The sequence below is a fragment of the Salmo salar genome, unplaced genomic scaffold (genome assembly GCF_905237065.1).
Source record: "Salmo salar unplaced genomic scaffold, Ssal_v3.1, whole genome shotgun sequence".
Taxonomy (NCBI): Eukaryota; Metazoa; Chordata; class Actinopteri; order Salmoniformes; family Salmonidae; genus Salmo; species Salmo salar.
The window spans coordinates 228876-246186 of record NW_025550934.1 but is presented as its reverse complement, the minus strand read 5'-3'; the positions used below and the strand labels follow the sequence as shown (position 1 = coordinate 246186).

The 17311-nt window shown below is 46.6% G+C and overlaps 1 protein-coding gene across 1 annotated transcript in view; it reads right to left on the bottom strand.

Moving 5' to 3' along the window:
* The window catches only part of LOC106592644 (grainyhead-like protein 2 homolog), a 35453-nt gene extending 19318 nt beyond the window's left edge, over positions 1–16135 (bottom strand). The window contains exons 1-5 of the mRNA XM_045714118.1: positions 15736–16135; positions 12818–13013; positions 8622–9158; positions 7885–7943; positions 1009–1195 (exon numbers count right to left, since the gene is read on the bottom strand). Of these exons, the coding sequence (XP_045570074.1) occupies positions 1009–1195; positions 7885–7943; positions 8622–9158; positions 12818–13013; positions 15736–15854 (1098 nt within the window). The 5' untranslated portion in view covers positions 15855–16135. The remainder of the gene's footprint in view (positions 1–1008; positions 1196–7884; positions 7944–8621; positions 9159–12817; positions 13014–15735) is intronic.
* Positions 16136–17311: the final 1176 nt, after the last annotated feature.

The following is a 17311-nucleotide window of genomic DNA, read 5'->3' as shown; positions in this document are numbered from 1 at the left end:
TACCCAGTACATCATTATCCAGGCTAGGGTTCAGCTCAATACCCAGTACATCATTATCCAAGCTAGGGTTCAGCTCAATACCCAGTACATCATTATCCAGGCTAGGGTTCAGCTCAATACCCAGTACATCTATCCAAGCTAGGGTTCAGCTCAATACCCAGGAACTCATTATCCAGGCTAGGGTTCAGCTCAATACCCAGTACATCATTATCCAGGCTAGGGTTCAGCTCAATACCCAGTACATTATCCAAGCTAGGGTTCAGCTCAATACCCAGGACATCATTATCCAGGCTAGGGTTCAGCTCAATACCCAGTACATCATTATCCAGGCTAGGGTTCAGCTCAATACCCAGTACATTACTATCCAGGCTAGGGTTCAGCTCAATACCCAGTACATTATATCCAGGCGGTCAGCTATCCAGGCTAGGGTTCAGCTCAATACCCAGTACATCATTATCCAGGCTAGGGTTCAGCTCAATACCCAGGACATTATTATCCAGGCTAGGGTTCAGCTCAATACCCAGGACATTATTATCCAGGCTAGGGTTCGCTCATTACCCAGTACATCATTATCCAGGCTAGGGTTCAGCTCAATACCCAGTACATCATTATCCAGGCTAGGGTTCAGCTCAATACCCAGTGCATCACCTCCTCTACACCTCCTCCCCCTCTCCCTCACCTGCACAACACTCTGGCTCCTCCCCTCTCCCTCACCTGCACAACACTCTGGCTCCTCCCCCTCTCCCTCACCTGCACAACACTCTGGCTCCTCCCCCTCTCCCTCACCTGCACAACACTCTGGCTCCTCCCCTCTCCCTCACCTGCACAACACTCTGGCTCCTCCCCCCTCTCCCTCACCTGCACAACACTCTGGCTCCTCCCCCTCTCCCTCACCTGCACAACACTCTGGCTCCTCCCCCTCTCCCTCACCTGCACAACACTCTGGCTCCTCCCCCTCACCTGCACAACACTCTGGCTCCTCCCTGCCCCTTCCCACGGCCCACTCACCCGCACTTTGCTGAATGGATTGCGTCGGCCCTTGTTGGCTCCGCCCATCTCGCGCAGCGTCATGGCGTAGAACTGTCCCTTGTTCAGGTAGGCGTAGAACTGTCCCTTGTTCAGGTAGGTCATAGGCCCCTCCCTCTGCTTCTGATTGACAGACCTGGGCGCCTCTAGAGAACACTGGAAAGTATCACTGTTGAGAAGAGGACAATGATGTGTGTTGAGCGCGACCAGACTACCCTTCATGGACAAAGGTCTATAAATACAATGGAATTGAATTAGAATAGTGGTAGCAGTATGGTAGTGGTAGCAGTATGGTAGTGGTAGCGGTATGGTAGTGGTAGCAGTATGGTAGTGGTAGCAGTGTGGTAGTGGTAGCAGTGTGGTAGTGGTAGCAGTATAGTAGTGGTAGCAGTATGGTAGTGGTAGCAGTATGGTAGTGGTAGCAGTATGGTAGTGGTAGCAGTATGGTAGTGGTATCAGTATGGTAGTGGTAGCAGTAGAGTAGTGGTAGAGTAGTGGTAGCAGTATGGTAGTGGTAACAGTAGAGTAGTGGTAGAGTGGTAGCAGTATGGTAGTGGTAGCAGTATGGTAGTGGTAGCAGTATGGTAGTGGTAGCAGTAGTGGTAGCAGTATGGTAGTGGTAGCAGTGTGGTAGTGGTATCAGTATGGTAGTGGTAGCAGTAGAGTAGTGGTAGAGTAGTGGTAGCAGTATGGTAGTGGTAACAGTAGAGTAGTGGTAGAGTAGTGGTAGCAGTATGGTAGTGGTAGCAGTATGGTAGTGGTAGCAGTATGGTAGTGGTAGCAGTAGAGTAGTGGTAGAGTAGTGGTAGCAGTATGGTAGTGGTAGCAGTATGGTAGTGGTAGCAGTATGGTAGTGGTAGCAGTGAGTAGTGGTAGGAGTGGTAGCAGTATGGTAGTGGTAACAGTATAGTAGTGGTAGCAGTATAGTAGTGGTAGCAGTATGGTAGTGGTAGCAGTATGGTAGTGGTAGCAGTATGGTAGTGGTAGCAGTATGGTAGTGGTAGCAGTATGGTAGTGGTAGCAGTATGGTAGTGGTAGCAGTATGGTAGTGGTAGCAGTGTGGTAGTGGTAGCAGTGTGGTAGTGGTAGCAGTATGGTAGTGGTAGCAGTGTGGTAGTGGTAGCAGTATGGTAGTGGTAGCGGTATGGTAGTGGTAGCAGTATGGTAGTGGTAGCAGTATGGTAGTGGTAGCAGTATGGTAGTGGTAGCAGTGTGGTAGTGGTAGCAGTATGGTAGTGGTAGCAGTATGGTAGTGGTAGCAGTATGGTAGCAGTATGGTAGTGGTAGCAGTATGGTAGTGGTAGCAGTATGGTAGTGGTAGCAGTGTGGTAGTGGTAGCAGTGTGGTAGTGGTAGCAGTATGGTAGTGGTAGCAGTATGGTAGTGGTATCAGTATGGTAGTGGTAGCAGTGTGGTAGTGGTAGCAGTGTGGTAGTGGTAGCAGTATAGTAGTGGTAGCAGTATGGTAGTGGTAGCAGTATGGTAGTGGTAGCAGTATGGTAGTGGTAGCAGTATGGTAGTGGTATCAGTATGGTAGTGGTAGCAGTAGAGTAGTGGTAGAGTAGTGGTAGCAGTATGGTAGTGGTAACAGTAGAGTAGTGGTAGAGTAGTGGTAGCAGTATGGTAGTGGTAGCAGTATGGTAGTGGTAGCAGTATGGTAGTGGTAGCAGTAGTGGTAGCAGTATGGTAGTGGTAGCAGTGTGGTAGTGGTATCAGTATGGTAGTGGTAGCAGTAGAGTAGTGGTAGAGTAGTGGTAGCAGTATGGTAGTGGTAACAGTAGAGTAGTGGTAGAGTAGTGGTAGCAGTATGGTAGTGGTAGCAGTATGGTAGTGGTAGCAGTATGGTAGTGGTAGCAGTAGAGTAGTGGTAGAGTAGTGGTAGCAGTATGGTAGTGGTAGCAGTATGGTAGTGGTAGCAGTATGGTAGTGGTAGCAGTAGAGTAGTGGTAGAGTAGTGGTAGCAGTATGGTAGTGGTAACAGTATAGTAGTGGTAGCAGTATAGTAGTGGTATCAGTATGGTAGTGGTAGTAGTATGGTAGTGGTAGCAGTATAGTAGTGGTAGCAGTATGGTAGTGGTAGCAGTATGGTAGTGGTAGCAGTATGGTAGTGGTAGCAGTATGGTAGTGGTAGCAGTGTGGTAGTGGTAGCAGTGTGGTAGTGGTAGCAGTATGGTAGTGGTAGCAGTGTGGTAGTGGTAGCAGTATGGTAGTGGTAGCGGTATGGTAGTGGTAGCAGTATGGTAGTGGTAGCAGTATGGTAGTGGTAGCAGTATGGTAGTGGTAGCAGTGTGGTAGTGGTAGCAGTATGGTAGTGGTAGCAGTATGGTAGTGGTAGCAGTATGGTAGCAGTATGGTAGTGGTAGCAGTATGGTAGTGGTAGCAGTATGGTAGTGGTAGCAGTGTGGTAGTGGTAGCAGTGTGGTAGTGGTAGCAGTATGGTAGTGGTAGCAGTATGGTAGTGGTAGCAGTATGGTAGTGGTAGCAGTATGGTAGTGGTAGCAGTATGGTAGCAGTATGGTAGTGGTAGCAGTGTGGTAGTGGTAGCGGTATGGTAGTGGTAGCGGTATGGTAGTGGTAGCAGTGTGGTAGTGGTAGCAGTATGGTAGTGGTAGCAGTGTGGTAGTGGTAGCAGTGTGGTAGTGGTAGCAGTATGGTAGTGGTAGCAGTATGGTAGTGGTAGCAGTGTGGTAGTGGTAGCAGTGTGGTAGTGGTAGCAGTATGGTAGTGGTAGCAGTATGGTAGTGGTAGCAGTATGGTAGTGGTAGCAGTATGGTAGTGGTAGCGGTATGGTAGTGGTAGCAGTATGGTAGTGGTAGCAGTATGGTAGTGGTAGCAGTGTGGTAGTGGTAGCAGTGTGGTAGTGGTAGCAGTATGGTAGTGGTAGCAGTGTGGTAGTGGTAGCAGTATGGTAGTGGTAGCAGTATGTTAGTGGTAGCAGTATGGTAGTGGTAGCAGTATGGTAGTGGTAGTGGTAGCAGTGTGGTAGTGGTAGCAGTGTGGTAGTGGTAGCGGTATGGTAGTGGTAGCAGTGTGGTAGTGGTAGCAGTATGGTAGTGGTAGCGGTATGGTAGTGGTAGCAGTATGGTAGTGGTAGCAGTATGGTAGTGGTAGCAGTATGGTAGTGGTAGCAGTATGGTAGTGGTAGCAGTATGGTAGTGGTAGCAGTGTGGTAGTGGTAGCAGTATGGTAGTGGTAGCGGTATGGTAGTGGTAGCAGTATAGTAGTGGTAGCAGTATGGTAGTGGTAGCAGTGTGGTAGTGGTAGCAGTGTGGTAGTGGTAGCAGTATGGTAGTGGTAGCAGTGTGGTAGTGGTAGCAGTATGGTAGTGGTAGCAGTATGGTAGTGGTAGCAATATGGTAGTGGTAGCAGTATAGTAGTGGTAGCAGTATAGTAGTGGTAGCAGTATGGTAGTGGTAGCGGTATAGTAGTGGTAGAGTAGTGGTAGCAGTAGAGTAGTGGTAGCAGTATGGTAGTGGTAGCAGTATGGTAGTGGTAGCAGTATGGTAGTGGTAGCAGTATGGTAGTGGTTGCAGTATAGTAGTGGTAGCAGTATGGTAGTGGTAGCAGTATGGTAGCGGTAGAGTAGTGGTAGCGGTAGAGTAGTGGTAGCAGTATGGTAGTGGTAGCAGTATAGTAGTGGTAGCAGTATGGTAGTGGTAGCAGTATAGTAGTGGTAGTAGTATGGTAGTGGTAACAGTATAGTAGTGGTAGCAGAATAGTAGTGGTAGCAGTATAGTAGTGGTAGCAGTATAGTAGTGGTATCAGTATGGTAGTGGTAGCAGTATGATAGTGGTAGCAGCATTATGGTAGTGCTGACTGTAGATGTTAAAGAGAGTCAGTCAGTAACTAACGCTCCAGGCTGACTGTAGAGGTTAAAGAGAGTCAGTCGGTAAGTAACGCTCCAGGCTGACTGTAGAGGTTAGAGAGAGTCAGTCGGTAACTAACGCTCCAGGCTGACTGTAGAGGTTAAAGAGAGTCAGTCGGTAACTAACGCTCCAGGCTGACTGTAGAGGTTAAAGAGAGTCAGTCGGTAACTAACGCTCCAGGCTGACTGTAGAGGTTAAAGAGAGTCAGTCGGTAACTAACGCTCCAGGCTGACTGTAGAGGTTAAAGACAGTCAGTCGGTAACTAACGCTCCAGGCTGACTGTAGAGGTTAGAGAGAGTCAGTCGGTAACTAACGCTCCAGGCTGACTGTAGAGTTTAAAGAGAGTCAGTCGGTAACTAACGCTCCAGGCTGACTGTAGAGGTTAGAGAGAGTCAGTCGGTAACTAACGCTCCAGGCTGACTGTAGAGGTTAAAGTCAGTCAGTCGGTAACTAACGCTCCAGGCTGACTGTAGAGGTTAAAGAGAGTCAGTCGGTAACTAACGCTCCAGGCTGACTGTAGAGGTTAAAGAGAGTCAGTCGGTAACTAACGCTCCAGGCTGACTGTAGAGGTTAAAGAGAGTCAGTCGGTAACTAACGCTCCAGGCTGACTGTAGAGGTTAAAGACAGTCAGTCGGTAACTAACGCTCCAGGCTGACTGTAGAGGTTAAAGACAGTCAGTCGGTAACTAACGCTCCAGGCTGACTGTAGAGGTTAAAGACAGTCAGTCGGTAACTAACGCTCCAGGCTGACTGTAGAGGTTAAAGAGAGTCAGTCGGTAACTAACGCTCCAGGCTGACTGTAGAGGTTAAAGACAGTCAGTCGGTAACTAACGCTCCAGGCTGACTGTAGAGGTTAAAGAGAGTCAGTCGGTAACTAACGCTCCAGGCTGACTGTAGAGGTTAAAGACAGTCAGTCGGTAACTAACGCTCCAGGCTGACTGTAGAGGTTAGAGAGAGTCAGTCGGTAACTTACGCTCCAGGCTGACTGTAGAGTTTAAAGACAGTCAGTCGGTAAGTAACGCTCCAGGCTGACTGTAGAGGTTAGAGACAGTCAGTCGGTAACTAACGCTCCAGGCTGACTGTAGAGGTTAAAGTCAGTCAGTCGGTAACTAACGCTCCAGGCTGACTGTAGAGGTTAAAGACAGTCAGTCGGTAACTAACGCTCCAGGCTGACTGTAGAGGTTAAAGACAGTCAGTCGGTAACTAACGCTCCAGGCTGACTGTAGAGGTTAAAGACAGTCAGTCGGTAACTAACGCTCCAGGCTGACTGTAGAGGTTAAAGAGAGTCAGTCGGTAACTAACGCTCCAGGCTGACTGTAGAGGTTAAAGACAGTCAGTCGGTAACTAACGCTCCAGGCTGACTGTAGAGGTTAGAGAGAGTCAGTCGGTAACTTACGCTCCAGGCTGACTGTAGAGTTTAAAGATAGTCAGTCGGTAAGTAACGCTCCAGGCTGACTGTAGAGGTTAGAGAGAGTCAGTCGGTAACTAACGCTCCAGGCTGACTGTAGAGGTTAAAGTCAGTCAGTCGGTAACTAACGCTCCAGGCTGACTGTAGAGGTTAAAGACAGTCAGTCGGTAACTAACGCTCCAGGCTGACTGTAGAGGTTAAAGACAGTCAGTCGGTAACTAACGCTCCAGGCTGACTGTAGAGGTTAAAGAGAGTCAGTCGGTAACTAACGCTCCAGGCTGACTGTAGAGGTTAAAGACAGTCAGTCGGTAACTAACGCTCCAGGCTGACTGTAGAGGTTAAAGACAGTCAGTCGGTAACTAACGCTCCAGGCTGACTGTAGAGGTTAAAGAGAGTCAGTCGGTAACTAACGCTCCAGGCTGACTGTAGAGGTTAAAGACAGTCAGTCGGTAACTAACGCTCCAGGCTGACTGTAGAGGTTAGAGAGAGTCAGTCGGTAACTTACGCTCCAGGCTGACTGTAGAGGTTAAAGAGAGTCAGTCGGTAACTAACGCTCCAGGCTGACTGTAGAGGTTAAAGAGAGTCAGTCGGTAACTAACGCTCCAGGCTGACTGTAGAGGTTAAAGACAGTCAGTCGGTAACTAACGCTCCAGGCTGACTGTAGAGGTTAGAGAGAGTCAGTCGGTAACTTACTCTCCAGGCTGACTGTAGAGGTTAAAGAGAGTCAGTCGGTAACTAACGCTCCAGGCTGACTGTAGAGGTTAAAGACAGTCAGTCGGTAACTAACGCTCCAGGCTGACTGTAGAGGTTAGAGAGAGTCAGTCGGTAACTTACGCTCCAGGCTGACTGTAGAGGTTAAAGACAGTCAGTCGGTAACTAACGCTCCAGGCTGACTGTAGAGGTTAGAGAGAGTCAGTCGGTAACTAACGCTCCAGGCTGACTGTAGAGGTTAAAGACAGTCAGTCGGTAACTAACGCTCCAGGCTGACTGTAGAGGTTAGAGAGAGTCAGTCGGTAACTTACGCTCCAGGCTGACTGTAGAGGTTAGAGAGAGTCAGTCAGTAACTAACGCTCCAGGCTGACTGTAGAGGTTAAAGACAGTCAGTCGGTAACTAACGCTCCAGGCTGACTGTAGAGGTTAAAGACAGTCAGTCGGTAACTAACGCTCCAGGCTGACTGTAGAGGTTAGAGAGAGTCAGTCGGTAACTAACGCTCCAGGCTGACTGTAGAGGTTAAAGACAGTCAGTCGGTAACTAACGCTCCAGGCTGACTGTAGAGGTTAGAGAGAGTCAGTCGGTAACTAACGCTCCAGGCTGACTGTAGAGGTTAGAGAGAGTCAGTCGGTAACTAACGCTCCAGGCTGACTGTAGAGGTTAAAGACAGTCAGTCGGTAACTAACGCTCCAGGCTGACTGTAGAGGTTAGAGAGAGTCAGTCGGTAACTTACGCTCCAGGCTGACTGTAGAGGTTAGAGAGAGTCAGTCGGTAACTTACGCTCCAGGCTGACTGTAGAGGTTAGAGAGAGTCAGTCGGTAACTAACGCTCCAGGCTGACTGTAGAGGTTAGAGAGAGTCAGTCGGTAACTTACGCTCCAGGCTGACTGTAGAGGGATTCGTCCCCTCCTATAGTAGGTGATGGTCTGTATCTCTGTATTATAAATACACAACAGAACAGTCATGTCAGAAGATATTAACCGGCAGAAACAGGAACAACAGAACAGTCACGTCCTGGCCAGTATAAGGGGTTATTGGTTATTGTAGTTTGGTCAGGACGTGGCAGGGGGTGTTTGTTTTATGTGGTTCGGGGTTTGTTGGGATATGTCCTTATGTAAGAGGGGTGTTTGTTTTATGTGTTCCGGGGTTTTGGGGTATTGTTCTATGTTCTGTATTTCTATGATTTTCTATGTTGTGTATTTCTTTGTTGGCCTGGTATGGCTCTCAATCGGGAACAGCTGTACATCGTTGTTGCTGATTGGGAGTCATACTTAGGTAGCCCTTTTTTCGCTTGTGTTTTGTGGGGAAGTTGTTTTTGCACTGCTGCGTGTTTAGCCTGCAAGACTGTTTGTCGTTGGTTCGGTTTTCTTTATGTGTTCAATAAAAGTAAATATGAGCACTCAACCCACTGCGCCTTGGTCTACTCCATACGACGACCGTTACAGGTACAGTCATGTCAGAAGATACGGGACTATAGTGTCATTAACCAGCAGAAACATGAATAACACAACAGTCATGGCTGAAAAGGTTTTGCTCCAGTTGATCATAATTGATTGGATTCAAAGGAATAACCAAACATGTAGACCCCATCCCACTCTGCTCCAGGCCTCACCTCCTGCTCCTCAGGGTAGGAGGCGTCATCGGTGCTGTCTGGAGAACACTTCCTGCTCTGTTCCTCCTTCATGTAGCCTCTGTGTCTCACAACATGGCTGACCAAGGAACCAGGGTCAACATGGCTGACCAGGGAACCATGGTCAACATGGCTGACATGGCTGACCAGGGAACCATGGTCAACATGGCTGACCAGGGAACCATGGTCACGGGGATTGATCTGCTCATAAACCACCCGGACCTGCTGCCGCTCCCCTTCTCCCCTGTACGACCCCCCAGGCGCCCCCGGACCTCCAGGAGCCACGTAGCAAGACGTCTGGTCCTCAGTCTTCACCACAGCTCCCACTGCCTCCCCAGGCGCCCCTCCATACCCTTGCCTGTCTGTACAGTCCAGCTGCTGGATGTTTAGAGACAGGTTGACAGGTTCAGATTTTGGCACTTGAACGCGATTCTCCATGTTCTCTAGGTTCCTCTGGGTGTTAGAGGCTGATGTCTCTGGTGCTTTAGAGCCGGGCAGCAGTCGCTTGTCTCTTGGGATCTAGGAAGAACAATCACACACCACAGATTTATCACCAAGGAGGGTTATTGGCTCACTTCAAACATTGTGAAACCGTAAGTATACAACTTAGTTCTGACGTTGATCTGTCAGATTTCACATCAGAGTCTTAGCTAGCAGCACGTTGATCTGTCAGATTTCACATCAGAGTCTTAGCTAGCAGCACGTTGATCTGTCAGATTTCACATCAGAGTCTTAGCTAGCAGCACGTTGATCTGTCAGATTTCACATCAGAGTCTTAGCTAGCAGCACGTTGATCTGTCAGATTTCACATCAGAGTCTTAGCTAGCATTACGTTGATCTGTCAGATTTCATATCAGAGTCTTAGCTAGCAGCACGTTGTAGGGTTTGACGTTGATCTGTCAGATTTCATATCAGAGTCTTAGCTAGCAGCACGTTGATCTGTCAGATTTCACATCAGAGTCTTAGCTAGCAGCACGTTGATCTGTCAGATTTCACATCAGAGTCTTAGCTAGCATTACGTTGATCTGTCAGATTTCACATCAGAGTCTTAGCTAGCAGCACGTTGATCTGTCAGATTTCATATCAGAGTCTTAGCAAGTAAAGTACATGAGGAGACGGTACAACACAAGGAATCCCCCTTAATTGGGGCGGCAGGGTAGCCTAGTGGTTAGAGCGTTGGACTAGTAACTGGAAGGTTGCAAGTTCAAATCCCCGAGCTAACAAGGTACAAATCTGTCCCTGAACAAGGCAGTTAACCCACTGTTCCCCGGTAGGCCGTCATTGAAAATAAGAATTTGATCTTAACTGACTTGCCTCGTTAAATAAAAAAAATGACCACTCCCACTAAAGCCGTCTCACCTTTGTCAAAGAGCGCTGTCCTCATCTCGACTGAGATCAGTCTGACCTCTCACCTTATAGTGGTGGTAGAACAGTCTGACCTCTCACCTTATAGTAATCGTAGAGCAGTCTAACCCCTGACCTCTCACCTTATAGTAATCGTAGAGCAGTCTAACCCCTGACCTCTCACCTTATAGTAATCGTAGAGCAGTCTAACCCCTGACCTCTCACCTTATAGTAATCGTAGAGCAGTCTAACCCCTGACCTCTCACCTTATAGTGGTCGTAGAGCAGTCTAACCCCTGACCTCTCACCTTATAGTGGTGGTAGAGCAGCCTGACCTCTCACCTTATAGTAATCGTAGAGCAGTCTAACCCCTGACCTCTCACCTTATAGTAATCGTAGAGCAGTCTAACCCCTGACCTCTCACCTTATAGTAATCGTAGAGCAGTCTAACCCCTGACCTCTCACCTTATAGTAATCGTAGAGCAGTCTAACCCCTGAACTCTCACCTTATAGTGGTGGTAGAGCAGCCTGACCTCTCACCTTATAGTAATCGTAGAGCAGTCTAACCCCTGACCTCTCACCTTATAGTGGTCGTAGAGCAGTCTAACCCCTGACCTCTCACCTTATAGTAATCGTAGAGCAGTCTAACCCCTGACCTCTCACCTTATAGTAATCGTAGAGCAGCCTGACCTCTCACCTTATAGTGGTGGTAGAGCAGCCTGACCTCTCACCTTATAGTAATCGTAGAGCAGCCTGACCTCTCACCTTATAGTAATCGTAGAGCAGTCTAACCCCTGACCTCTCACCTTATAGTGGTGGTAGAGCAGCCTGACCTCTCACCTTATAGTAATCGTAGAGCAGTCTAACCCCTGACCTCTCACCTTATAGTGGTCGTAGAGCAGTCTAACCCCTGACCTCTCACCTTATAGTAATCGTAGAGCAGTCTAACCCCTGACCTCTCACCTTATAGTGGTCGTAGAGCAGTCTAACCCCTGACCTCTCACCTTATAGTAATCGTAGAGCAGTCTAACCCCTGACCTCTCACCTTATAGTGGTGGTAGAGCAGCCTGACCTCTCACCTTATAGTAATCGTAGAGCAGTCTAACCCCTGACCTCTCACCTCATAGTAATCGTAGAGCAGTCTAACCCCTCACCTCATAGTAATCGTAGAGCAGTCTAACCCCTCACCTCATAGTGGTGGTAGAGCAGTCTAACCCCTGACCTCATAGTAATCGTAGAGCAGTCTAACCCCTCCCTCATAGTAATCGTAGAGCAGCCTCTACCTCATAGTAATCGTAGAGCAGTCTAACCCCTCACCTCATAGTAATGGTAGAGCAGCCTGACCTCTCACCTCATAGTAATCGTAGAGCAGTCTAACCCCTCACCTCATAGTAATCGTAGAGCAGTCTAACCCCTCACCTTATAGTGGTGGTAGAGCAGTCTAACCCCTGACCTCATAGTAATCGTAGAGCAGTCTAACCCCTCACCTCATAGTAATCGTAGAGCAGTCTAACCCCTCACCTCATAGTAATCGTAGAGCAGTCTAACCCCTCACCTCATAGTAATCGTAGAGCAGTCTGACCCTTCATAGTAGTGGTAGAGCAGTCTAACCCCTCACCTCATAGTAATCGTAGAGCAGTCTAACCCCTCCACCTCATAGTAATCGTAGAGCAGTCCCCTGACCTCTCACCTCATAGTAATCGTAGAGCAGTCTAACCCCTCACCTCATAGTAATCGTAGAGCAGTCTAACCCCTCACCTCATAGTGGTGGTAGAGCAGTCTAACCCCTCACCTCATAGTAATCGTAGAGCAGTCTAACCCCCCCTCACCTCATAGTAGTCGTAGAGCAGCCTAACCTCTATAGTGGTCGTAGAGCAGTCTGACCTCTCACCTTATAGTAATCGTAGAGCAGTCTAACCCCTCCTCACCTTATAGTAATCGTAGAGCAGTCTAACCCCTGACCTCACTCATAGTAATCGTAGAGCAGTCTAACCCCTCACCTCATAGTAATCGTAGAGCAGTCTAACCCCTCACCTCATAGTAATCGTAGAGCAGTCTAACCTTATAGTGGTGGTAGAGCAGTCTAACCCCTGACCTCTCACCTCATAGTAATCGTAGAGCAGTCTAACCCCTCACCTCATAGTAATCGTAGAGCAGCCTGACCTCTCACCTCATAGTAATCGTAGAGCAGTCTAACCCCTCACCTCATAGTAATCGTAGAGCAGTCTAACCCCTCACCTTATAGTGGTGGTAGAGCAGTCTAACCCCTGACCTCATAGTAATCGTAGAGCAGTCTAACCCCTCACCTCATAGTAATCGTAGAGCAGTCTAACCCCTCACCTTATAGTGGTGGTAGAGCAGTCTAACCCCTGACCTCATAGTAATCGTAGAGCAGTCTAACCCCTCACCTCATAGTAATCGTAGAGCAGTCTAACCCCTCACCTCATAGTAATCGTAGAGCAGTCTACTTTAGTGTGGTAGAGCAGTCTAACCCCTGACCTCTCACCTCATAGTAATCGTAGAGCAGTCTAACCCCTCACCTCATAGTAATCGTAGAGCAGTCTAACCCCTCACCTCATAGTAGTCGTAGAGCAGTCTGACCCCTCACCTCATAGTAGTCGTAGAGCAGTCTAACCCCTGACCTCTCACCTTATAGTAATCGTAGAGCAGTCTAACCCCTGACCTCTCACCTCATAGTAATCGTAGAGCAGTCTAACCCCTCACCTCATAGTAATTATAGTGGTCGTAGAGCAGTCTAACCCTTCACCTCATAGTAATCGTAGAGCAGTCTAACCCCTCACCTCATAGTAATCGTAGAGCAGTCTAACCCCTCACCTCATAGTAATTATAGTGGTCGTAGAGCAGTCCCAGAGTGGCAGCACTGTCCTCGTCTCCATTGATGCTCATCATGGCCTTGGTGGCTGCAGTCAGAGGGTTCTCCAGGCTGGTCTTCCATTCCTCGTCCTCACTGCTGAAGGACCTCCGCGACGGGGCAAACATCTCGTTGGGCACCACCACCACCAGACGCTTACTGGAGGACAACACAATGAGACAACACGATCACCAGACGCTTACTGGAGGACAACACGATCACCAGACGCTTACTGGAGGACACAACACAATGAGACAACACGATCACCAGACGCTCACTGGAGGACAACACGATCACCAGACGCTTACTGGAGGACACAACACAATGAGACAACACGATCACCAGACGCTTACTGGAGGACAACACGATCACCAGACGCTTACTGGAGGACACAACACAATGAGACAACACGATCACCAGACGCTTACTGGAGGACAACACAATGAGACAACACAATCACCAGACGCTTACTGGAGGACCCTACACAATGAGACAACACAATCACCAGACGCTTACTGGAGGACAACACGATCACCAGACGCTTACTGGAGGACAACACAATGAGACAACACGATCACCAGACGCTTACTGGAGGACCCAACACAATGAGACAACACGATCACCAGACGCTTACTGGAGGACAACACGATCACCAGACGCTTACTGGAGGACACAACACAATGAGACAACACGATCACCAGACGCTTACTGGAGGACAACACAATGAGACAACACGATCACCAGACGCTTACTGGAGGACCCAACACAATGAGACAACACGATCACCAGACGCTTACTGGAGGACAACACGATCACCAGACGCTTACTGGAGGACAACACAATCACCAGACGCTTACTGGAGGACAACACAATCACCAAACGCTTACTGGAGGACACAACACAATGAGACAACACGATCACCAGACGCTTACTGGAGGACAACACAATCACCAGACGCTTACTGGAGGACACAACACAATGAGACAACACGATCACCAGACGCTTACTGGAGGACAACACAATGAGACAACACGATCACCAGACGCTTACTGGAGGACAATCCCTAGAAAATATTCCTCACCACAGGGACACTTCAACCAGTAGGACACAATACAACGACATTACCAGATGCTTGCTATTGGACACACCCATCGATATTCCCACTATTGGACACACCCATCGATATTCCCACTATTGGACACACCCATCGATATTCCGACTATTGGACACACCCATCGATATTCCCACTATTGGACACACCCATCGATATTCCCACTATTGGACACACCCATCGATATTCCCACTATTGGACACACCCATCGATATTCCCACTATTGGACACACCCATCGATATTCCCACTATTGGACACACCCATCGATATTCCCACTATTGGACACACCCATCGATATTCCCACTATTGGACACACCCATCGATATTCCCACTATTGGACACACCCATCGATATTCCCACTATTGGACACACCCATCGATATTCCCACTATTGGACACACCCATCGATATTCCCCCTATTGGACACACCCATCGATATTCCCACTATTGGACCCACCACATTGGGAAACGGTGGGACATGAGAGAACATGTTCATTGTGTCATTAAAGAGCATTCGTCACCATGTCTGCCAAGCCGCTACTGTTGCTGTAAATTCTGCCCGGGCTGTTTCTCACCAAGCTGCCACCATTTTACATTTTTTTTTACATTTACGTCATTTAGCAGACGCTCTTATCCAGAGCGACTTACAAAATTGGCTGCATTCGCCTTATGATATCCAGTGGAACAACCACTTTACAATAGTACATCTATATATATTTTTGGGGGAGGGAGGGAGGATGGGGGGGTAGGGGTGGGCTGGGGGGGGGGCTGGGGGGGCTGGGGGGGGGGGTTAGAAGGATTACTTAATCCTATCCCAGGTATTCCTTAAAGAGGTGTGGGGTTTCAGGTTTCCTGTCGTCCTGACTCTGTTCATGATATCCCTCGGGTTGATTAAGCTGCAGCATATGTTATTAAACTACAGTAAATCATAAATATATTGATTTTTTTTTTTATTGATTTTTTTCCTCACAAAATATAACCTCTCACAGTATTTCTCAATAACAAATGATACATTTCATTCCTAAAAGTTATGTTTTTTCTTCTTCTCCAAGTTAAAGATGCTAGACTGCAGGCAGACTATATAACGGACACATCATGTCAAGCATGCCACCATAAATTAAGATTACCATAATAGCCGCAGAATTTAGACCTGCCATAATCTGTAAATATTTACTGCTGCTATTGTTGAATGGTTGTAGAAATGGGTCACCGATGTGTTAATCAAATCAAATCACATGTTATTTGTCACATGTGCCTAATATAACAGGTGTAGACCTTACAGAAACGCTTACTTACAAGCCCTTAACCAACAATGCAGAATTTTTTTGAAGTAAAAAAATATTGGCCTTTTTTTATTAAATAAACTAAAGTAAGAAAAAAAGTACCGGCATCGTGCAGTGCTAGAGGCCTCACTACAGACCCGGGTTCGATCGCGGGCTGTATCACAACTGGGCTGTATCACAACCGTCCGTGAATCGGGAGTCCCTTAGGGCGACGCACAATTGGGCCCAGCGTCGTCCGGGTTCGGGGAGAGTTTGGCCGGGCTTTACAAGTAGGCCGTCATTGTAAATAAGAATTTATTCTTAACTGACTTGCCGAGTTAAATAAAGGTTAAATAATAAATTAAATACATGCTAGTCGAAGTAAATTGATGTAATAATATTATGTACATTTAATTAGGCTAAATAAATTCCTTGTGGGATATTAAAAGTAAATAAAATGAAATAACAGGCGTAGTAACTTCGCCAAGCAGCACAGTAAATGACTTACTTGTCAAACTCCTGAGGCATTTTCACGAGGTCTTGCTTGACGAACTGGACTTTCAAGTTTGAGTTAGCCGAGGCGCCGGAGGAAGGAAGGATGTCAAATGAACTTGTCCCGCGGGTCATTTCACTTCTTTATCAGGATCCTGTATTCTGCGTCCTTTGGTTTCAAGTCTGGCTGTGTGATTTACGCAACGTGCGTATTTCCCTGGCGCTCAGTAAACCAGTACATTAGTCGATGAGTCCCTTTCTAATTCAACCGATCTGGAGTCAAAACGAACAAAATATCACATTGGTATAGCTGCAAATGACTGTAGAAGAGAATTGAAGTCATTATATTAATAAAACGTTTGTGCAGTGTGTAATGCCGCGTTGACGTGCTTTTGGAAACTCAGAACCTCCGAGTGGAAATGAACGTAAGTTATTTGCGTAGAGCTTCCTATTGGTTGATTTTAATACTTCCCAAGCTGGAAACTCGGGATCATATTTCAACGAGTTAGCAAATCGGAAAGTTCCGGATACAGCAGATAAAGTGTAGTGTTTTTATAGCAGATAAAGTGTAGTGTTATAACAGATAAAGTGTAGTGTTGTTATAACAGATAAAGTGTAGTGTTGTTATAGCAGATAAAGTGTTGTTATAACAGATAAAGTGTAGTGTTGTTATAACAGATGAAGTGTAGTGTTGTTATAACAGATAAAGTGTAGTGTTGTTATAGCAGATAAAGTGTTGTTATAACAGATAAAGTGTAGTGTTGTTATAACAGATAAAGTGAAGTGTTGTTATAACAGATAAAGCGTAGTGTTGTTATAACAGATTAAGTGTAGTGTTGTTATAGCAGATCAAGTGTAGTGTTGTTATAACAGATAAAGTGTAGTGTTGTTATAGCAGATCAAGTGTTGTGTTGTTATAACAGATAAAGTGTTGTTATAGCAGATAAAGTGTAGTGTTGTTATAGCAGATAAAGTGTTGTTATAACAGATAAAGTGTAGTGTTGTTATAACAGATAAAGTGAAGTGTTGTTATAACAGATAAAGCGTAGTGTTGTTATAACAGATTAAGTGTAGTGTTGTTATAACAGATAAAGGGTAGTGTTGTTATAACAGATAAAGTGTAGTGTTGTTATAACAGATAAAGTGTAGCGTTGTTATAACAGATAGTGTTGTTATAACAGATAAAGTGTAGTGTTATAACAGATAAAGTGTAGTGTTGTTATAACAGATAAAGTGTAGTGTTGTTATAGCAGATCAAGTGTAGTGTTGTTATAACAGATAAAGTGTAGTGTTGTTATAGCAGATCAAGTGTAGTGTTGTTATAACAGATAAAGTGTAGTGTTGTTATAGCAGATCAAGTGTAGTGATGTTAATACAGATAAAGTGTAGTGTTGTTATAGCAGATCAAGTGTAGTGTTGTTATAACAGATAAAGTGTAGTGTTGTTATAACAGATGAAGTGTAGTGTTGTTATAACAGATGAAGTGTAGTGTTGTTATAACAGATAAAGTGTTGTTATAACAGATAAAGTGTAGTGTTGTTATAACAGATAAAGTGTAGTGTTGTTATAGCAGATAAAGTGTTGTTATAACA